Source organism: Macaca nemestrina, chromosome 6 (assembly GCF_043159975.1).
Source record: "Macaca nemestrina isolate mMacNem1 chromosome 6, mMacNem.hap1, whole genome shotgun sequence".
Lineage (NCBI taxonomy): Eukaryota > Metazoa > Chordata > Mammalia > Primates > Cercopithecidae > Macaca > Macaca nemestrina.
In genome coordinates, this window is record NC_092130.1 from 40093254 (window position 1) to 40109774 (window position 16521).

General features: G+C 50.1%; 1 protein-coding gene across 1 annotated transcript; it reads left to right on the forward strand.

Moving 5' to 3' along the window:
* Positions 1–1830: 1830 nt before the first annotated feature.
* LOC105467043 (heparin binding EGF like growth factor) lies at positions 1831–15222 on the forward strand. Its single transcript, XM_011716344.2, has 6 exons — positions 1831–2138; positions 2336–2509; positions 5606–5783; positions 12344–12499; positions 13303–13393; positions 13772–15222. Exons 1-5 carry the CDS (start codon positions 2093–2095, stop codon positions 13373–13375), a joined length of 627 nt encoding a protein of 208 aa, XP_011714646.1. The 5' UTR covers positions 1831–2092; the 3' UTR covers positions 13376–13393; positions 13772–15222.
* Positions 15223–16521: the final 1299 nt, after the last annotated feature.

Consider the following 16521-nt stretch of genomic DNA (forward strand, 5'->3'; position numbering starts at 1 on the left):
GGGGGTGAGAAGGCGGAAGGACAGAGCATGTGAAGGGAGAAAGGCAGGCTAGGACAGGAGGGCAGGGTGTGAATCTGGCAAGGGTGGGGGAAAGGGGGTGATTTGACCATGTGTCAGGAAGTGTTTCTCTCCACCCTCCCCTGGGGAGAGCCTTGACCCCAAGGTGGCTTTGTTTTGGGGAAGCAGGTGGCCAGGCAGCTGCTGACGGAGGGTAAAGGCATGGCTTGGGCGGTGACCATGCACTGAGGTCCTAGGCCCGATACTGATCACCCAAAAGGATAATCTAACAGTGGCTCTTAGCCAAATAGGTGACAGGTGAGCTTCCGTCTGAAACCAGCCCAACTATACCATAAAGCCTCAGATCTGGCCTGGGGAAGGCAAGGGATCTAGGGAAGGGAGAGAAAAGAGGCCTCTAAGGAAATAGAGTGGTCAAGTGATTAGTGATTATTATTAACAGCAACAATAATAATGAGTCACATTTATTGAAAGCTTATAGTGTGCCTGGCACTATACTACTTTTGTGTGTTCCCGCATTCATTTCTCAAAAAGCTCCCTACAAAGTAGTCATTATTATTATTGTTATTATTTTTTCCATTTGAGAGATGTCAAAACTGAGGCTCAGTGAAATTAAGTTTCTTGTCCAAGGTCACACAGTAAGTAGCAAAGGCAGGATTCAAACTCAGGTCTGTAGTGATTCCAGTGCACTATGGAAACCTAGGCCTGGGTTACTGGAGCAAGTTAAGAGGGCAGCGCCAGACTGACCCCTGCAAAGGTGGGGATAGGGAAGGACAGTGGGATAGACTGTGTATAAATAGCAGGCCTGTTTTTATCCCTACACACAGGCAGAATCAGGCAAGTGCTCTATCTGGCACAATTTCAGGGCTCTGAAAGCCAACCCAGCCCTATGTCAAACAACTCTCGCCCCAGCCACGTCCCTGGAAACTGAAATACCTACTGACAGACTCATCTCTTTGGTCAGGACAGTGACTCCAGAAGACCCCTGTAAAAGCACATGGGTTGGAAGAGAAACACCTGGTGCCTGTGAACCAGCAATCTAGGTTAGCCAGCTGGGTCCTATGGGAGGGAGGCTCATTTTTTATGTTGAGGAAAAAGATGGCAGTCAAAGGCAAGGAAAAGAATAAGGCTTGTTTCACAACCTGTGTCTCTCCAATTTCAGAAGCCTGGGAATTACAACCCATAGTTCAAAAATCTTAATGTCCCCTGAGGGAAGATGGGAGGAAGCCACTCCAGCGACTGGTAGAGTACTAACTTCCTTTGCTTTTGCTAAGTGCCTGCAGCTTCAACTCTGGTTATCTCGCGTTTATGAGAACGGCTGGCATTCATGTGTCTAATTTTTACATGATAAATGAATTAATTATTATCTGATACTTGCCGTGTTGGTAGGCCAAAAGGTGGGCTTCTGAAACTTAGAGGGTGACAGGGATGGAGACCCCTGGTATGGAGCTGAGACGAAGCAAGAGGCCAGGCCCGGAACAGAACTCAGCTCAGCAGTCAGTCACAAGGCTGCAGAGCGACAGGCGTTTGGGGAAAGGTAGGAACCTCTCCCCGCCACCTGCCGGTCAGCAGCCCTACCCACAATTAGGCCGCGGCTGCCTCGGCCTGGTCCCAAAAAATGTGAGCGCCGCCCCCTCCTCCCGCCCAGTCCCCCGCCGCGCCCGCGGGGTCGGGGGCTGAGCTGCCGGCGCCGCTAGCCGGGCGAGCTTCCCAGCACGGGAGGAGGGAGGGGGCGGCGCCGGGAGGGGCGGAGCTTCGGCGCCTCCCGGAGCCTTATTCCCGGCCGCGCGCCGGGCAGCGCTCATTCGGCCGAAGGAGCTACGCGGGCCACGCTGCTGGCTGGCCTGACCTAGGCGCGCGGGGTCGGGCGGCCGCGCGGGCGGGCGGAGTGACCAAGACAGACACTCAACAAGAGCGAGCTGCGCCGGGGTCCCGGCCAGGCTTGCACGCAGAAGCCGGCGGCAGACGGTGCCCAGCGGAATCTCCTGAGTCCCACCGCCCAGCTCCGGTGCCAGCGCCCAGTGGCCGCCGCTTCGAAAGTGATTGGTGCCTCGCCGCCTCCTCTCGGTGCGGGACCATGAAGCTGCTGCCGTCGGTGGTGCTGAAGCTCCTTCTGGCTGCAGGTAGGAGGGCTGCGACGCCCCTGGAGATCGGGGGGATGGGGGCGCTGTGCTGGGGGCATGGGGGAAGGTCGCCGCAGCGCACCCGGCACGGGCCACTTGGTGGGGCCCTTGCGCTCTGGCGGACCGGCGTCGGCATCGGTGCGTGTTGGTCGGGGGTCTGGGCGGGTGTCTGATGCGGCCTGGCCCCTCGCCCACAGTTCTTTCGGCACTGGTGACTGGCGAGAGCCTGCAGCAGCTTCGGAGAGGGCTAGCTGCTGGAACCAGCAACCCGGACCCTTCCACTGGATCCACGGACCAGCTGCTACGCCTAGGAGGCGGCCGGGATCGGAAAGTCCGTGACTTGCAAGAGGCAGATCTGGACCTTTTGAGAGGTGGGTGTGGAGGCCGCCCATCCTCGGACCCGGGTGGGCTGTTGAAGAATAAGCAGATCCAAGATTCTTGCTGTTTGGGCAATACTGCGGGTTGAGAGTATTCATGGAGAACCTCGGGGAAAAGCTGATCGGCCTGAAGGGCACTGGGGGATCCTGGAATATAGGTCCCACTCTCTCTGTTGTCATTGCCTCCCCTGCTGGGTTGCCGCCCTTCTGGGTACTTTGGGGCAAACTGAAACAGGCAAGTTGTCTGGGGTCCTTACGTGCTTCTTGGGTAAGCTGAGTGATAGGAACAAGGAATGGTTGAGATGCTTTCCCTAGAGCTACTATGTAAAAATGGGCGCCAGTTCTAATTCCCTCATCAAATGACTATTGTATATAAAATAGAGGTAACAGATGCGGAGATGCCCAGGCACTTCTATAGAAAGTGTGCAGTGTTAGCCTCCTCCATCCACCTGTCTCCAGATTGGGGAAACAGAGAGGAATGAGGAGCTCTTGGCTGCCCTAGGTGAGGCTGTGAATGGTGAACGCTGGGCCTCTAGGGGGCTGTATTAAAATGCTGGGTATCTCTGAATGCTACCGGAAACCTGCAGGCTTACTGAGCACCTTGCTTTCCTGAGGCGACTCCAAATGGGGAGGGCTGTGTAGAATCCTCCAACCAGCCTCTTTGGCTGTAGCCAAGCACAGGCACAGGGCAGAGTCCAGAGCCTGCCAGCTCTCCTGCCTCCAGACCTGAGGAGATTATCCAGGGTAGAGCAAGGACTCAGCACTGTACCACGGAATGACTATATTTGGTTGGACAGATGCCCACCTGTTCTAGCTCAACCTGCTCCTCAGCTGCCCTTCTCCCTCCTTCCCAGGAGCTTCCCTTGGGTATTCTCTCTGCTTTGTATAAATCAAACACATGCTCCAAAACTGAGCCTAGGCTCCCATACTTCATCCTCTCCCAGCAGCCCTCTGGGGTTGCCCATGGCCTGAACAGCCTGGATTCTCCTGGCCCTCTCCTCCTAGGCTGGGCAGGGCTGGGCTGTGACTCACCCCACCCCCACCCCCCACCCACATGGCTGCTCCTCATACCTCTGCAGACCTGACTCACTGCTCCCTGTCCATGGCTGGAGCCTGGCTGTCACCCTGCACCTTCTCCCTCCCCTTTCTGATTGGCTTGGCCCCCCTGCCTTACTCTCCCCGAAGCTCTGGTCACTGGGTTCCTCTGACCACCTATATCGTCTTCTGAGCTCTGAAGGGGCCTGGGACTGGATGAGAGGAAATGAGGGACTGTGGGGCTGCTGGCACCTACTTCTTTTTCTTTCCTTCTCTTGGCTTTACTGGGCAAAGACTACTTTTCAGGTCTGGGGATCCTACCACCTAAAATAAATGACTGCTACCATTTATTAAATTCCTACTGTGTTCTACGCACTTGATATGTTATCCTGGCTAATGTCACACTTATAGCAACCTTTTGAGATAGTTACTCTTGCTATCCACATTTTACTGAGAACCTGAGGTTCAGAGAGGTTAAGTGACTTGCCCACGGTCATATAGCTGAAATTGGAGCACAGATCTATGGACTTCAGAGCCCATTCATGCCTGGATCAGCATCTCAGGTGCTCCAGACTTGTGAGAGGGAGGAGATGGGGGTGTGTGAAGCAGCTTGGTGTGGTGAGGAAGGACATTGGAGGAAGTCCGGAGACCACAGTTCTAATCCCAATCCTGCATAACATTGAGTAAGTCACTCTGCCTGCCATGATTTTTTTTTTTTTTTGGAAACATAGTCTCACTCTGTCACCCAGGCTGGAATTCTATGGCATGATCTCAGCTCACTGCAATCTCTGCCTCCCGGGTTCAAGTGATTCTCCTGCCTCAGCCTCCCGAGTAGCTGCGATTACAGGCACACACTGCCACGCCCGGCTAATTTTTATATTTTTAGTAGAGATGAGATTTTGCCATGTTGGCAAGGCTGGTCTCGAACTCCTGACCTCAGGTGATCCACCACCTCAGCCTCCCAAAGTGTTGGGATTACAGGCGTGAGCCACCGTTCCTGGCCACATGGTATTCTTTGAAGGCCCTCTAGCTTGAAACTCTAAGTCTCTAGTCTAATGTGTCATGCTCACCCTTCTGCTAGACACATGGCTGTAGCCATGGATATGGGCACCTTTTTCCTGATAAGGGATAAGAGGGTGGGACTGGGCTGATGGGCATAGTCCATGGTCAATCCCAGCTGGATGTCTGGGTGAGGTTGTTTTTCCCCCGGTCTCTCTGAAGCATGGAAAGAAGGGGGGAGTCATCATTGTTCCAGTTCCTTCTGGACAGTTCCTTACTTTCCACTTTTCTATCCCTTGTACACCCTGTACCCCCCAACCCAGAGAGCCATAAATAGGACATTGGGGGTTAAATATGAATGAATCTTTGAGAAAGTGGGTGAGCTATAAAGGGCGTGCAGGTTAAATATTTTGCTTGAAGTTGAAAAAGCAAGGCTGTGACCAGGACTGGCCTGCTTGCTGTTCCTAAGCCAGGCTCTGCCCTGGGCTCATGGTACTAAGGGGTGCCCCGGAGGAGACCACCTGAACACATGGACACTGTTCTTGTTTTAGGAGCCCTCCAACCCCAAAACCTCCAAGTACTTTCTCTGGAAGCAATTTTTGTGTGTGACACTGTCTTTTTGCAAGTGGGTCACTGAGTACAGCATCAGGAAATGAGGCTGATTGAAGGCCAAAATAGAACGAAGCCGGTGTGGGGGAGTAGGAGATGGAGGTGTAAGGTGGACAGTGGGGTGGAGGTGGAGTTGGTAGAATTGCCCAGTGAGCTGCAGTTACTCAACAAAAGCATTCTGAGAATGAGGCTCTTACACTGAGACTGTGAAATGCCTTCCTTGGGACCCACCCTAGCTTCTACTTCCTACTGAGGTTCCCTCTTTCTGGTGGTTCTGCCCAATCTTTCTGCTCTTCCTTCTGCCTCTTGGGAGGCACTGAGCTAAGGGGCCTTCCCAGATCTTTGACTTCAGGTGGGATCAAAGAATATATACTCCTTTCAAGCACTATGCTCTTCTGATTTTCTTCCCAAAGAGTCAGACTTTAACAGGGTGCTTTTCTCCTACAGTCACTTTATCCTCCAAGCCACAAGCACTGGCCACACCAAGCAAGGAGGAGCACGGGAAAAGAAAGAAGAAAGGCAAGGGACTAGGGAAGAAGAGGGACCCATGTCTTCGGAAATACAAGGACTTCTGCATCCACGGAGAATGCAAATATGTGAAGGAGCTCCGGGCTCCCTCCTGCATGTAAGTGCCCCTTCCCCAGGGCTGAATCTCACCAGCACACTTTGTCAGCCACGTGGCTGTTCCTCGTTGTCACTGTTCCTTGAATTCATAATTTCACCCAGTTTCTTCTCAACCTCTGGGCGGAAGTTGGGAGGAGGGGAAATATATTTTTAGTCAGCGGAAGCCCCCTCCCCCCTATAGGATGCAATTTCCTGTGGTATGGTTTTGTGACGTGCTTTAATCCTTAGGGACATTTCCTGCTTGCCCAGAAATGAGCATGTGGCTAGGACAGCTGGCACCCGAAGGCAGGCCCTTCATTCTTGCCTGATGCCCTACTCTGGGAGGGAGAAGCCAGTAGGAAACATGGCAGAGTGGGCTTCCTGGGCAGAGTAGAGCTCCTGAGGGAAGGTAGGAGGTGCATTTGGATGCATGTTGTATAGGTATGTGTATATTTGGGTTTATGTGCATGTGAGTGTGCAAATGTGGGTTGACTGTAAGGCATGGCAGGACTGTACAGAGAGGGATCATCATGGTGGCAGGTTGAGGCCTCTCTTTCTTCTTCCTTACCCCAGCAAGGGCCAGGAGGTGGGGGACATGGAGAGTACTGGCCTTTGGCCATGGTGTGGGAGAACAATTCCTTTGTGCAGGGTTCACAGGAAATGGAACCTGACCCAGCAGGCATCAGCCCCCGGTCAGGCAACATCACCCCTTCCCTGGGTAGGTGTGTGGGCGGAGGGGCTGTGGGTTCCTTAGCCTCTCTCCTAAGCCAAACCCAGCAAACGGCTGCCTTGGCAACCCCTCAGGGATGACAGCACTGCCATGCTCTCTGGCAGGCATAATGTTGCCACTGTGCCTGAGGCCAATACCCTGCGTCAGGCTGCAAACATCCGTTCCCTTCCCTGTGGGGAGGCAGGCTCTGGGGGACTTAGGGGGAGACTCTGGACAGGGCCAAGAGACTATTGTGTGTACACTGCCTGTCAAGAAGGCGACGTGCCTGCAATCCCTTCTACTGGTGATTGGTGCAGATCCCTTGGCTTTTTAAAGCTTCCTTGTTTTGTCTGATCACACATAGCAGAGCTGCCCTGTATTTGGCAGTTGGCAGACAGACCCATCACTCCCCACCATGTCCACAGTCACTTGTGCATCCTTTCCTATAACATCCTTGTCAGGAGCTTGGTATTAGAAGGCATTCTTTAAGAGTGGCATAGAAAGCCCCCATATATCCTTCCCAAGGTCTTCGGACAGGGCAGGAAATGTTCGTCTTAAATTCGTAAAATGGCATCGTTAGTACAGGGTGAAGAAGGTGACTCAAGTAGTCAAGGTGGATTGAGGCCAGGAATCTATCCATACCAGATTGGTCCTGGGCATTTTGGTGGGTGGATGTGGGGCTTGCACTGTGTGGTTGAGAGGCTGTATAAGGCTGCCTTCCTGGAGAGCTGGACTCGGCTGACCACCTAAACCCAGAGAACCTGATATGGGTGCCCGGCCACCTTCCCAGTGGTCCCTAGGGATAGTGATAACTATAATGATGTCATCTCTCCTTTGTCCCAGAGTTTCAGTGTTTATATATAATATGAGTTGAGCCCAGGTATGTTAAGCTCCTATTTAGTGGCAGACACTACTTTAGGAGCTGGAGAGATATAGTTTCCTGGGATTTTTCAAAAGCCCCCTGCTGAGTAGGCAGGACTTGGTACCTCTACTTGAAAGATGATGAAACTGGAGCCAGAAAATAGGAAGTAATTTGCCTGAGGTCAATAGCTAAATAAGTAGATGGAAACAAGACAGTGTCTCAGGTACCTGACTCCTAGTCCAGCATGCTTTTCATGCCCTCAGGCTGCACTGGGTGTTGGCTTTCATCTTTCTTTCTTGTATCTGTCCTTATCGAATTGGAGCAGCATTTTATAAAGGGCAGAGGGCAGCTGTTGTCCTAGAGGTCTCTTATTCTTTGACTAGCCTAAGAGCACAGCAATCTGATTTGAAAACTTTACATTAGCTTCCTGGGCAGAATTTTCTTTTTCTTTTTTCTTTTCCTTTTTTTTTTTTTTTTTTTTTTTTGAGATAGAGTCTCACTCTGTCTCCCATGCTGGGGTGCAGTGGTGCGATCTCGGCTCACTGCAACCTCTGCCTCCTGGGTTCAAGCAATTCTCCTGCTTCAGCCTCCTAAGTGACTGGGACTACAGGCACCTGTCACCATGCCCAATTAATAATTTTTATATTTTTAGTAGAGACGTGGTTTTGCCATGTTGGCCAGGCTGGTCTTGAACTCCTGACCTCAGGTGATCCACCTGCCTCAACCTCCCAAAGTGTGGGATTATAGGCATGAGCCACCATACCTGGCCCTTTTTTTTTTTGAGATGAAGTCTCACTCTGTCACCCAGGCTGGAGTGCAGTGGCGCAATCTCGGCTCACTGCAACCTCTGCCTCCCAGATTAAAGTGATTCTCCTGCCTCAGCCTCCTGAGCAGCTGGTATTACAGGCACACGCCCCCACATCTGGCTAATTTTTAAATTTTTGTGGAGATAGGGTTTCACTATGTTGGCCAGGCTGGTCTTGAACTCCTGGCCTCAAGTAATCCACCTGCCTTGGCCCCCAAAGTTCTGGGATTACAGGTGTGAGCCACCACTTCCTAGGCAGATTTTCAGGGGGTTGATTGCATGTCTGGGAGGGCCCCCTACTGCCTCCTGCCCTTGCTACTCAGGGCAAAAAGCAGCAAGAAGACAGAAATCCTGGTTTGGGGGAATGTGACGTCTGTGCACCTTCATCTGGGGATTTTTGTGGCTCTTCTTTGACTCCAGACCCAGGAACCACTAGCTCAGGTGTGTCCAGGCTGCTGTGGTGAGACTGAGGCTAGCTGGCTTCCTAAACTAGCCCTCTGCAGCCACCATAAACAGGAAAACCCTTTTTGTGTCACGAGCCAAAAGTTGCCCTCAAAGAGTAGTTTCTCCTGGGCATGGTGGCTCACACCTGTAATCCCAGCACTTTGGGAGGCCGAGGCAGGTGAATCACCTGAGGTCAGGAGTTCGAGACCAGCCTGGCCAACATAGCGAAACCCCATCTCTACTAAAAATACAAAAATTAGCTGGGCGTGGTGGCGGGTGCCTGTAATCTCAGCTACTAGGGAGGCTGAGGCAGGAGAATCTCTCGAACCCAGGAGGCGGAGGAGGTTGCAGTGAGCCGAGATCACGCCATTGCACTACAGCCTGGGCAACAAGAACAAAACTCCGTCTCAAAAAAAAAAAAAAAGAAAAGAATAGTTTCCTGGGATTCCTGACTGGTTGCTGACCCAGAAATTGGCTGCAGAGTTTCCTGTGGCTGGAGGAATCCTGGGGACACTTGGGCTGAGGAGGACTCAGAGCTGGAGGAGAGACAGGCTATGGGGCTCTGCTTGGCCTCACTGCCCAGGTGCTAAGAAGGACTGGCGATCCCGCTTCTCTTGGCTCCATCTGACTTGGGTACCCCATTCCTCAGGCCATGGGCAGTAACCTCTGGAGTCTGATTATGTAAAAACTCACCCAATATGGGACTTGGCCTTTATTAACCCCTTTCATTTGTATTACCTCATTTTATGTTTTCACAATACTCTAGTGAAGTAGGTATTTCTTATCTCTGTATTTTACATGAGGAAACCAATGTTTAGAAAGGTAACGTGACTTGCCCAAAATGACCTGGCTAGAAATAGCAGCAGAACCAGTCTGGAACTCATGTACTCTGAGTCTCCTCCATCCAGACGTGTCCCCTCCACCTCCTGGGGTAAAGGTGGAGAACTCCAGATTGGAAGATGTCTCTAGACCCTAGAGGGTTCTTGCATCTGTTGTAATACAAGTTCTGGAATGGGTCACAGACATGGGTGGGAAGAATGTGTCCTAGTCTGATGGGTGGCTGGCTCTGGACAAGACACAAAATTTTGCCCCTACCCTGGGATGCTTGGAATGTACTCATTCCCCCTCCCTCTCTGGGGAAGCCAGGAGTTGTCTGCAAAGGGAGGGGGAGGTAGGTAATATTAGGATGTTTGCATTATTATCCTTTTGACTCAGGGTGGGGGTGGAGGGATTATGTAACTGAATTGCCGGACTCTGAGGCCAAACTTTATTTCCATCTTCTGAGTAACTACCTGTGGAGTTTGAGTGATGGACTGGAAGTGAAAAACAGATTCAACTTCAGCTTCCCTCCTCCCAGGAAAGCGAAGTCTCTGAAGTTATCCAGACTGCTGGGTTGAATCCTGCCTCTACCAGTCACTAGCTTTGTAACCCTGGGCGAGGTATTTAACAAAAGCTAAGCCTCAGTCCATCTTTAAAATGGGGCTAGTAACTCCTCCTTCACAGAGATGGCTTTAAATGAAATAATCCTTGTAAAGCAGTTAGCACAAAGTACTTGGCTCATGGTAAGCCTTCAATGATTGCTAGTTATTATTCTTTATTATTCAAGTTGTGAGTAATAATAATAACATAGTCAGAGAGAAGGGTCAGACTGCCCCCCAGGAGCCTATCGGATATGCTTTCTTGGAGTTACCTGCACTGTTCTGCATTGGTCAGAGTGGAAGGAATGATGAATTTGGAATCTGCCAAGACTTGTTCCTAGTCTTAGCCCTGCTGCTTCCTAGCTGTGCAACTTTTGGTGAATCACTTAATTTCTCTGACCCTTAATCTTAGCTTTTCCATCTGTAAAATGGGGTTGTACCTGCATACCAGAATGTTAGGAGGCTCAGTTGAGCTGGTAGATAAGGCTAGTGGCTTGTGAATGATAAACTGCTGTGCACAAGTCATTTTCCAGGGGTGCCTCTGCAAGTGTCCTCCATGTCCTGGCAGGATAGGGGTTGCTTTTATGCCTACATGGGCTGATGGGACAGATACATGGAGAGGCTGGGCAAGGAACTCTGGACTGTGCTGTGTGTATAGTGGGCCTGACTTACATTAATCCTGCAATGAGGTGGTTTCTCAAAGTACCCAGGAGGAACTAGGGCAGGGAAAGGCACAGGGCAGGAAGGCAAGAATGCAGTGCCACCCAGCCTGGCCCCTCTGCAACTGCTGGTTGTGGACAAATCTGTCTCTTGGAGCTTCCCTGGTGCTCTGTCCGCAGGAAGAAGGGATTCCTTGTTCTGAGGCACCAGAGAAAACACCTCCTTCCCAGAGAAGGCACAGCTCAGAAAAGAGGGCCACCAGGTTCTTGGTGCTTCCTTCAGCAGCTGGTGATCCAAAGTCCCCAGACATACAGTGCCACTGTGCCCCCTGCCTGGAGGGTAGGCACTTGTCAGGTGTGAGTGGGCAGCACACTGAGCTCAGAGTCAGTCTACAGCTACATCTTAGTTTCTGCCTTGCTGTGTGACTGTGGGAAAACTACTCCACCCTTCTGTAAAATGGGGCTCCTACCTACATCAAATGATCTCTGGGATGCTCAGATAAAGGAAAGGATGTGAATGTTCTTCTTCAACTGTAAGCACATCTGGGTCTTTCTAAGAGCTTCAAGGAAATGCTTTGTGTTAGAAAAGGCAGTTGCCAGCTGAGTACGGTGGCTCACGCCTGTAATCCCTGCACATTGGGAGGCCGAGGCGGGTGGATCACCTGAGGTCAGAAATTTGAGACCACCCTAGTTAGCATGGTGAAACTCCATCTCTACTAAAAAATTACAAAAATTAGCTGGGCGTGGTAGTGGGCACCTGTTATCCCAGCTACTCGGGAGGCTGAGTCAAGAGAATCACTTGAATCCAGGAGGTGGAGGTTGCAGCGAGCCAAGATTGCACCATTGCCCTCCAGCCTGGATGACAGAGCAAGGCTCTGTCTTAAAAAAAGAAAAAGAAAAAGAAAAGGCAGTTGCCATGTGATTTATTTCTTGAGTGAGAAGAGCCAAGGGATTGTTTCTGACATTCTTCCATGCTCTGGCAGGGCAGCTGGGCAGAAAGATGTTACTTGATTTGTTTGGTTTGTCCTGTGATGAAAGAGGCCTGGTAGCTCAGCGTTCAGAGGCCAAAGGCCAGAGTTGAGCTCCCAAGTTGGGCCCTGCACCAAGGGGGAGCTGGAGTTAAATGAAGGAAACTTGAGAAAAACGACTCCTGGCAGAGGCACAGGGCCTATTAATAGGCTGGGCAGCGGTGGAGAGGGACTGGATGCTGGAAGCACAATGGGCAAGGCTGGGTTTATTTCTGGGTCAGAATGTTGAGGGGCCTCACTGGAGGGAGTGATACAAACCCCTGAATTCAGCCTACCAGCTCTTGTGCCCAAGCCCTCATAAGTGGTTTAACGCCTGAACACACATGTCATAAATCAGCCACACGTGGAACGTATCTAACTGAGGCCTTCAAGTCCTCCCTTGCTTTTTCCGTGCCTGGAACAGGATTCTCAGCCCAGAGAACCAGAGGAAATGGAAAAGCAGAGGGTGTCAAGTGAGGGAGGAATGCTATAGAGCCTTCAGAGGCACTTTAAAGGGTTTTATACTAGAGGAGAAGGATGGAGGATGGGCAGGGATCATGGTCAGGGATTGGCAGGCTGAGGGTATGAGGAATGGGGTTTGGCTTATGCAGGTGGGCCATTGCCGAGAGAGAGGCCAAAGCACTAACTCTATCTCCTTCTTGTTTTTTCTTGAACTAGCTGCCACCCGGGTTACCATGGAGAGAGGTGTCATGGGCTGAGCCTCCCAGTGGAAAATCGCTTATATACCTATGACCATACAACTATCCTGGCCGTGGTGGCCGTGGTGCTGTCATCTGTCTGTCTGCTGGTCATCGTGGGGCTTCTCATGTTTAGGTAAGTGTTGGAGTCCCCTGCAGACTGCTTCTGCAAATCACTCCCATTCTTCCTCCTCCTGGGCCCTCTCCTTCATGATCACATGCACTTCCTTCAATCTCTCCAAATTGTGGGCTAGCTCCGGGGTGTAGATTCTCCAAAACCCTGGTATTTCTGGCATGACATGAGTCCCGTGTCTAGAGCCCAGGGTCAAATTTGCGAGGCCATAGCAGGTTCTGCTCCTCACAGGAGTTCTTTTCCTGCCTCTGTGACCCAACTACCCACTCATGGAGTCACTTTGTCACACATTTCTTTCTCCTAGCTGTTCTTTGATGGCATTAGTATGTGGTTTGGTAGTCAAGGTGTGGGTGGTGCTAGTGGTATATCCTTCCACTCCCGAGGCATCTGGACTTCAGACCCTGCTTCTAATCCAGGTATGCTCTAGCTCAGGGGAGACCCACCAAGCATTCTATGCCTGTTTTCAAGCAGTGTAACTCATCTGTCTTGAGACCTGGAACAAATTACTGTCTTTCTGAGGATTGTAACCTTATAGTGATCGTAATCTTTGTCCACCTACCTCATAATGATGTTGTGAGGATCACATAAATGAGGTGAAAGCTCTTCGTAAATTGCATCCTGCTGTTAGAGACAGGAGTTCCTCAGGGCAGTTGGGCCTTTGACCAGAGGTTGGGCTGCCCTACTGTGTGTGGGCTTTTCCAAGTAGTGGAGGAAACCACCATGGCAGAGTTCTTTGGAAGGACCTGCTCTGGACCTATACTTTGTCATAGCAGGCAGAGATTATTCACAAAACTTATCTTCCTCAGGTACCATAGGAGAGGTGGTTATGATGTGGAAAACGAAGAGAAAGTGAAGTTGGGCATGACTAATTCCCACTGAGAGAGACTTGTGCTCAAGGTAATGCTCCATCCTTTGCCCCATGACATGATTATCCTTTGTCCCCTTTCCTGGCTCTGCTTCAGTGGGCGCTGAATTTTTCATCGAGGGGTTGGGGGCCAGGCCACTGTGACATTAATAACCCATTGCAGAACTATTTTCAAAAAGACTCTAGTGCTTCACTTAAGGTAAAAGTTGCTAGAGAGACACCTAAGAGAGATGCCTGAGAAGACAGCTTCTCCCACCCTCATTCCCTCCCTTCCCTTCTCCTCCCCTCCCCTGGGAGACAGAGCGAAACCCTGTCTCAAAAAGTTTAAAAATAAAAAAGACTGGACCAGGAAAATCTTAAGACCTCTTTAGACTGGACCTGGCTTTAAATGCCTTCCTTTTGTGCTTTAGGAATCGGCTGGGGACTGCTACCTCTGAGAAGACACAAGGTGATTTCAGACTGCAGAGGGGAAAGACGTCACATCTAGCCACAAAGACTCCTTCATCCCCAGTCGCCATCTAGGATTGGGCCTCCCATAATTGCTTTGCCAAAATACCAGAGCCTTCAAGTGCCAAACCGAGTATGTCTGATGGTATCTGGGTGAGAAGAAAGCAAAAGCAAGGGACCTTCATGCCCTTCTGATTCCCCTCCACCAAGCCCCACTTCCCCTTATAAGTTTGTTTAAGCACTTACTTCTGGATTAGAATGCCGGTTAAATTCCATATGCTCCAGGATCTTTGACTGAAAAAAAAAAAAAAAAAAGAAGAAGAAGAGGAAGAAGAAGGAGAGCAAGAAGGAAAGATTTGTGAACTGGAAGAAAGCAACAAAGATTGAGAAGCCATGTACTCAAGTATCACCAAGGGATCTGCCATTGGGACCCTCCAGCGCTGGATTTGATGAGTTAACTGTGAAATACCACAAGCCTGAGAACTGAATTTTGGGACTTCTACCCAGATGGAAAAATAACAACTATTTTTGTTGTTGTTTGTAAATGCCTCTTAAATTATATATTTATTTTATTCTATGTATGTTAATTTATTTAGTTTTTAACAATCTAACAATAATATTTCAAGTGCCTAGACTGTTACTTTGGCAATTTCCTGGCCCTCCACTCCTCATCCCCACAATCTGGCTCAGTGCCACCCACCCTTGCCACAAAGCTGGGTTGGTTCTGTGACTCATCTGTAGTGATTTATTGTCTGTCTACATTTCTGCAGATCTTCCGTGGTCAGAGTGCCACCTGGGGAGTTCTGTATGGTCAGGATGTAGGGGTTAACTTGGTCAGAGCCACTCTATGAGTTGGACTGCAGTCTTGCCTAGGCGATTTTGTCTACCATTTGTGTTTTGAAAGCCCAAGGTGCTGATATCAAAGTGTAACAGATATCAGTGTCTCCCCGTGTCCTCTCCCTGTCAAGTCTCAGAAGAGGTTGGGCTTCCATGCCTGTAGCTTTCCTGGTTCCTCACCCCCACAGCCCCAGGCCCACAGCGTGGGAACTCACTTTCCCTTGTGTCAAGACATTTCTCTAACTCCTGCCATTCTTCTGGTGCTACTCCATGCAGGGGTCAGTGCAGCAGAGGACAGTCTGGAGAAGGTATTAGCAAAGCAAAAGGCTGAGAAGGAACAGGGAACATTGGAGCTCACTGTTCTTGGTAACTGATTACCTGCCAGTTGCTACCGAGAAGGTTGGAGGTGGGGAAGGCTTTGTATAATCCCACCCACCTCACCAAAATGACAAAGGTATGCTGTCATGGTCCTTTCTGGAAGTTTCTGGTGCCATTTCTGAACTGTTACAACTTGTATTTCCAAACCTGGTTCATATTTATACTTTGCAATCCAAATAAAGATAACCCTTGTTCCGTATCCTTTCGTCTGTTTGTTTTCACTGGGAACTGGTTTAACTTAGTTATTTCCTAAGCCCTGACTTGGTGGTAGGCTCTATACCAGGCCTGTTTATGTATACTGCCACAACAATTCTGTACTGCAGGTACTATTACTGTCCCATTTTTCCAGAAGGGGAAACTGAGGCTCAAAGTGGTTGTATAACTTGCCTGAGGATACACAGCTAGTAAATGACAGAGCTGGGACTAGTAGTCTGGCTCCAATTATTTTGTCTTGGTACTTATACCATGCTATCTCTGAGATAAGAAAGAACAGATCTTTCACACATGTTTAGCTGGCTGTAATCAGCGAAGACATCCACCCATTCAATCAACAGGTCCTGGACTCAGGACCTACTCCTATGCTGTACATATGAGCAGGCATTGCTTCTGGCAAGAACAAGATGTCTTTGTTTTTTTTTTTTTTTTTTTTTTTGTTGAGACAGAGTCTCGCTTTGTCGCCCAGACTGGAGTGCAGTGGCCAGATCTCAGCTCACTGCAAGCTCCGCCTCCCGGGTTCATGCCATTCTCCTGCCTCAGCCTCCCAAGTCGCTGGGACTACAGGCGCCCGCCACCTCGCCCAGCTAGGTTTTTGTATTTTTTAGTAGAGACGGGGTTTCACCATGTTAGCCAGGATGGTCTCGATCTCCTGACCTCATGATCCGCCCATCTCGGCCTCCCAAAGTGCTGGGATTACAGGCTTGAGCCACCGTGCCCGGCCTAACAAGTTGTCTTTGACTCCCCTCTCTTGCTCCACAGCCAATCCATCAGCAAATTTGTCAGCCCTACCTTTAGAATATATGCTGTATGCAACCACTTCTCATCACTGCCACTACCATCACCCAGTCCAATTTAGCATCATCTCATGCCTGCACTTTTGTGATGGCCTCTGCCTTTCTAGTTCCATCTTGCTTCCATATAACATATTTCCAGTGTAATAGCCAGAGTGATCATGTCTTTCAGATCTTGTCTGCTCTGTAGGCCTTCCCTGACCACCCTATTAAACAATAGCACATTCCTTTCCCCATCCTCCTCTTACTCTTCTTATATTGCTTTATATTTCTCCGTAGCCCTTGTCACCACTAACATATTCCTGTTTGTTTATAGTCCATCTTCTATGAAAATGTTGGCTCCACGAGGGTAGGGGTGTGTATATTGCTCCTCTCCTAGATTCTAAAACAATGCAATTGAGTGGTAGGCACTCAATATTTGTTACCTGGATGAATGAATGTAGGAAATACAATTCAGTCCAAGGCCAACAAGTGGACAGACATGCAATCCA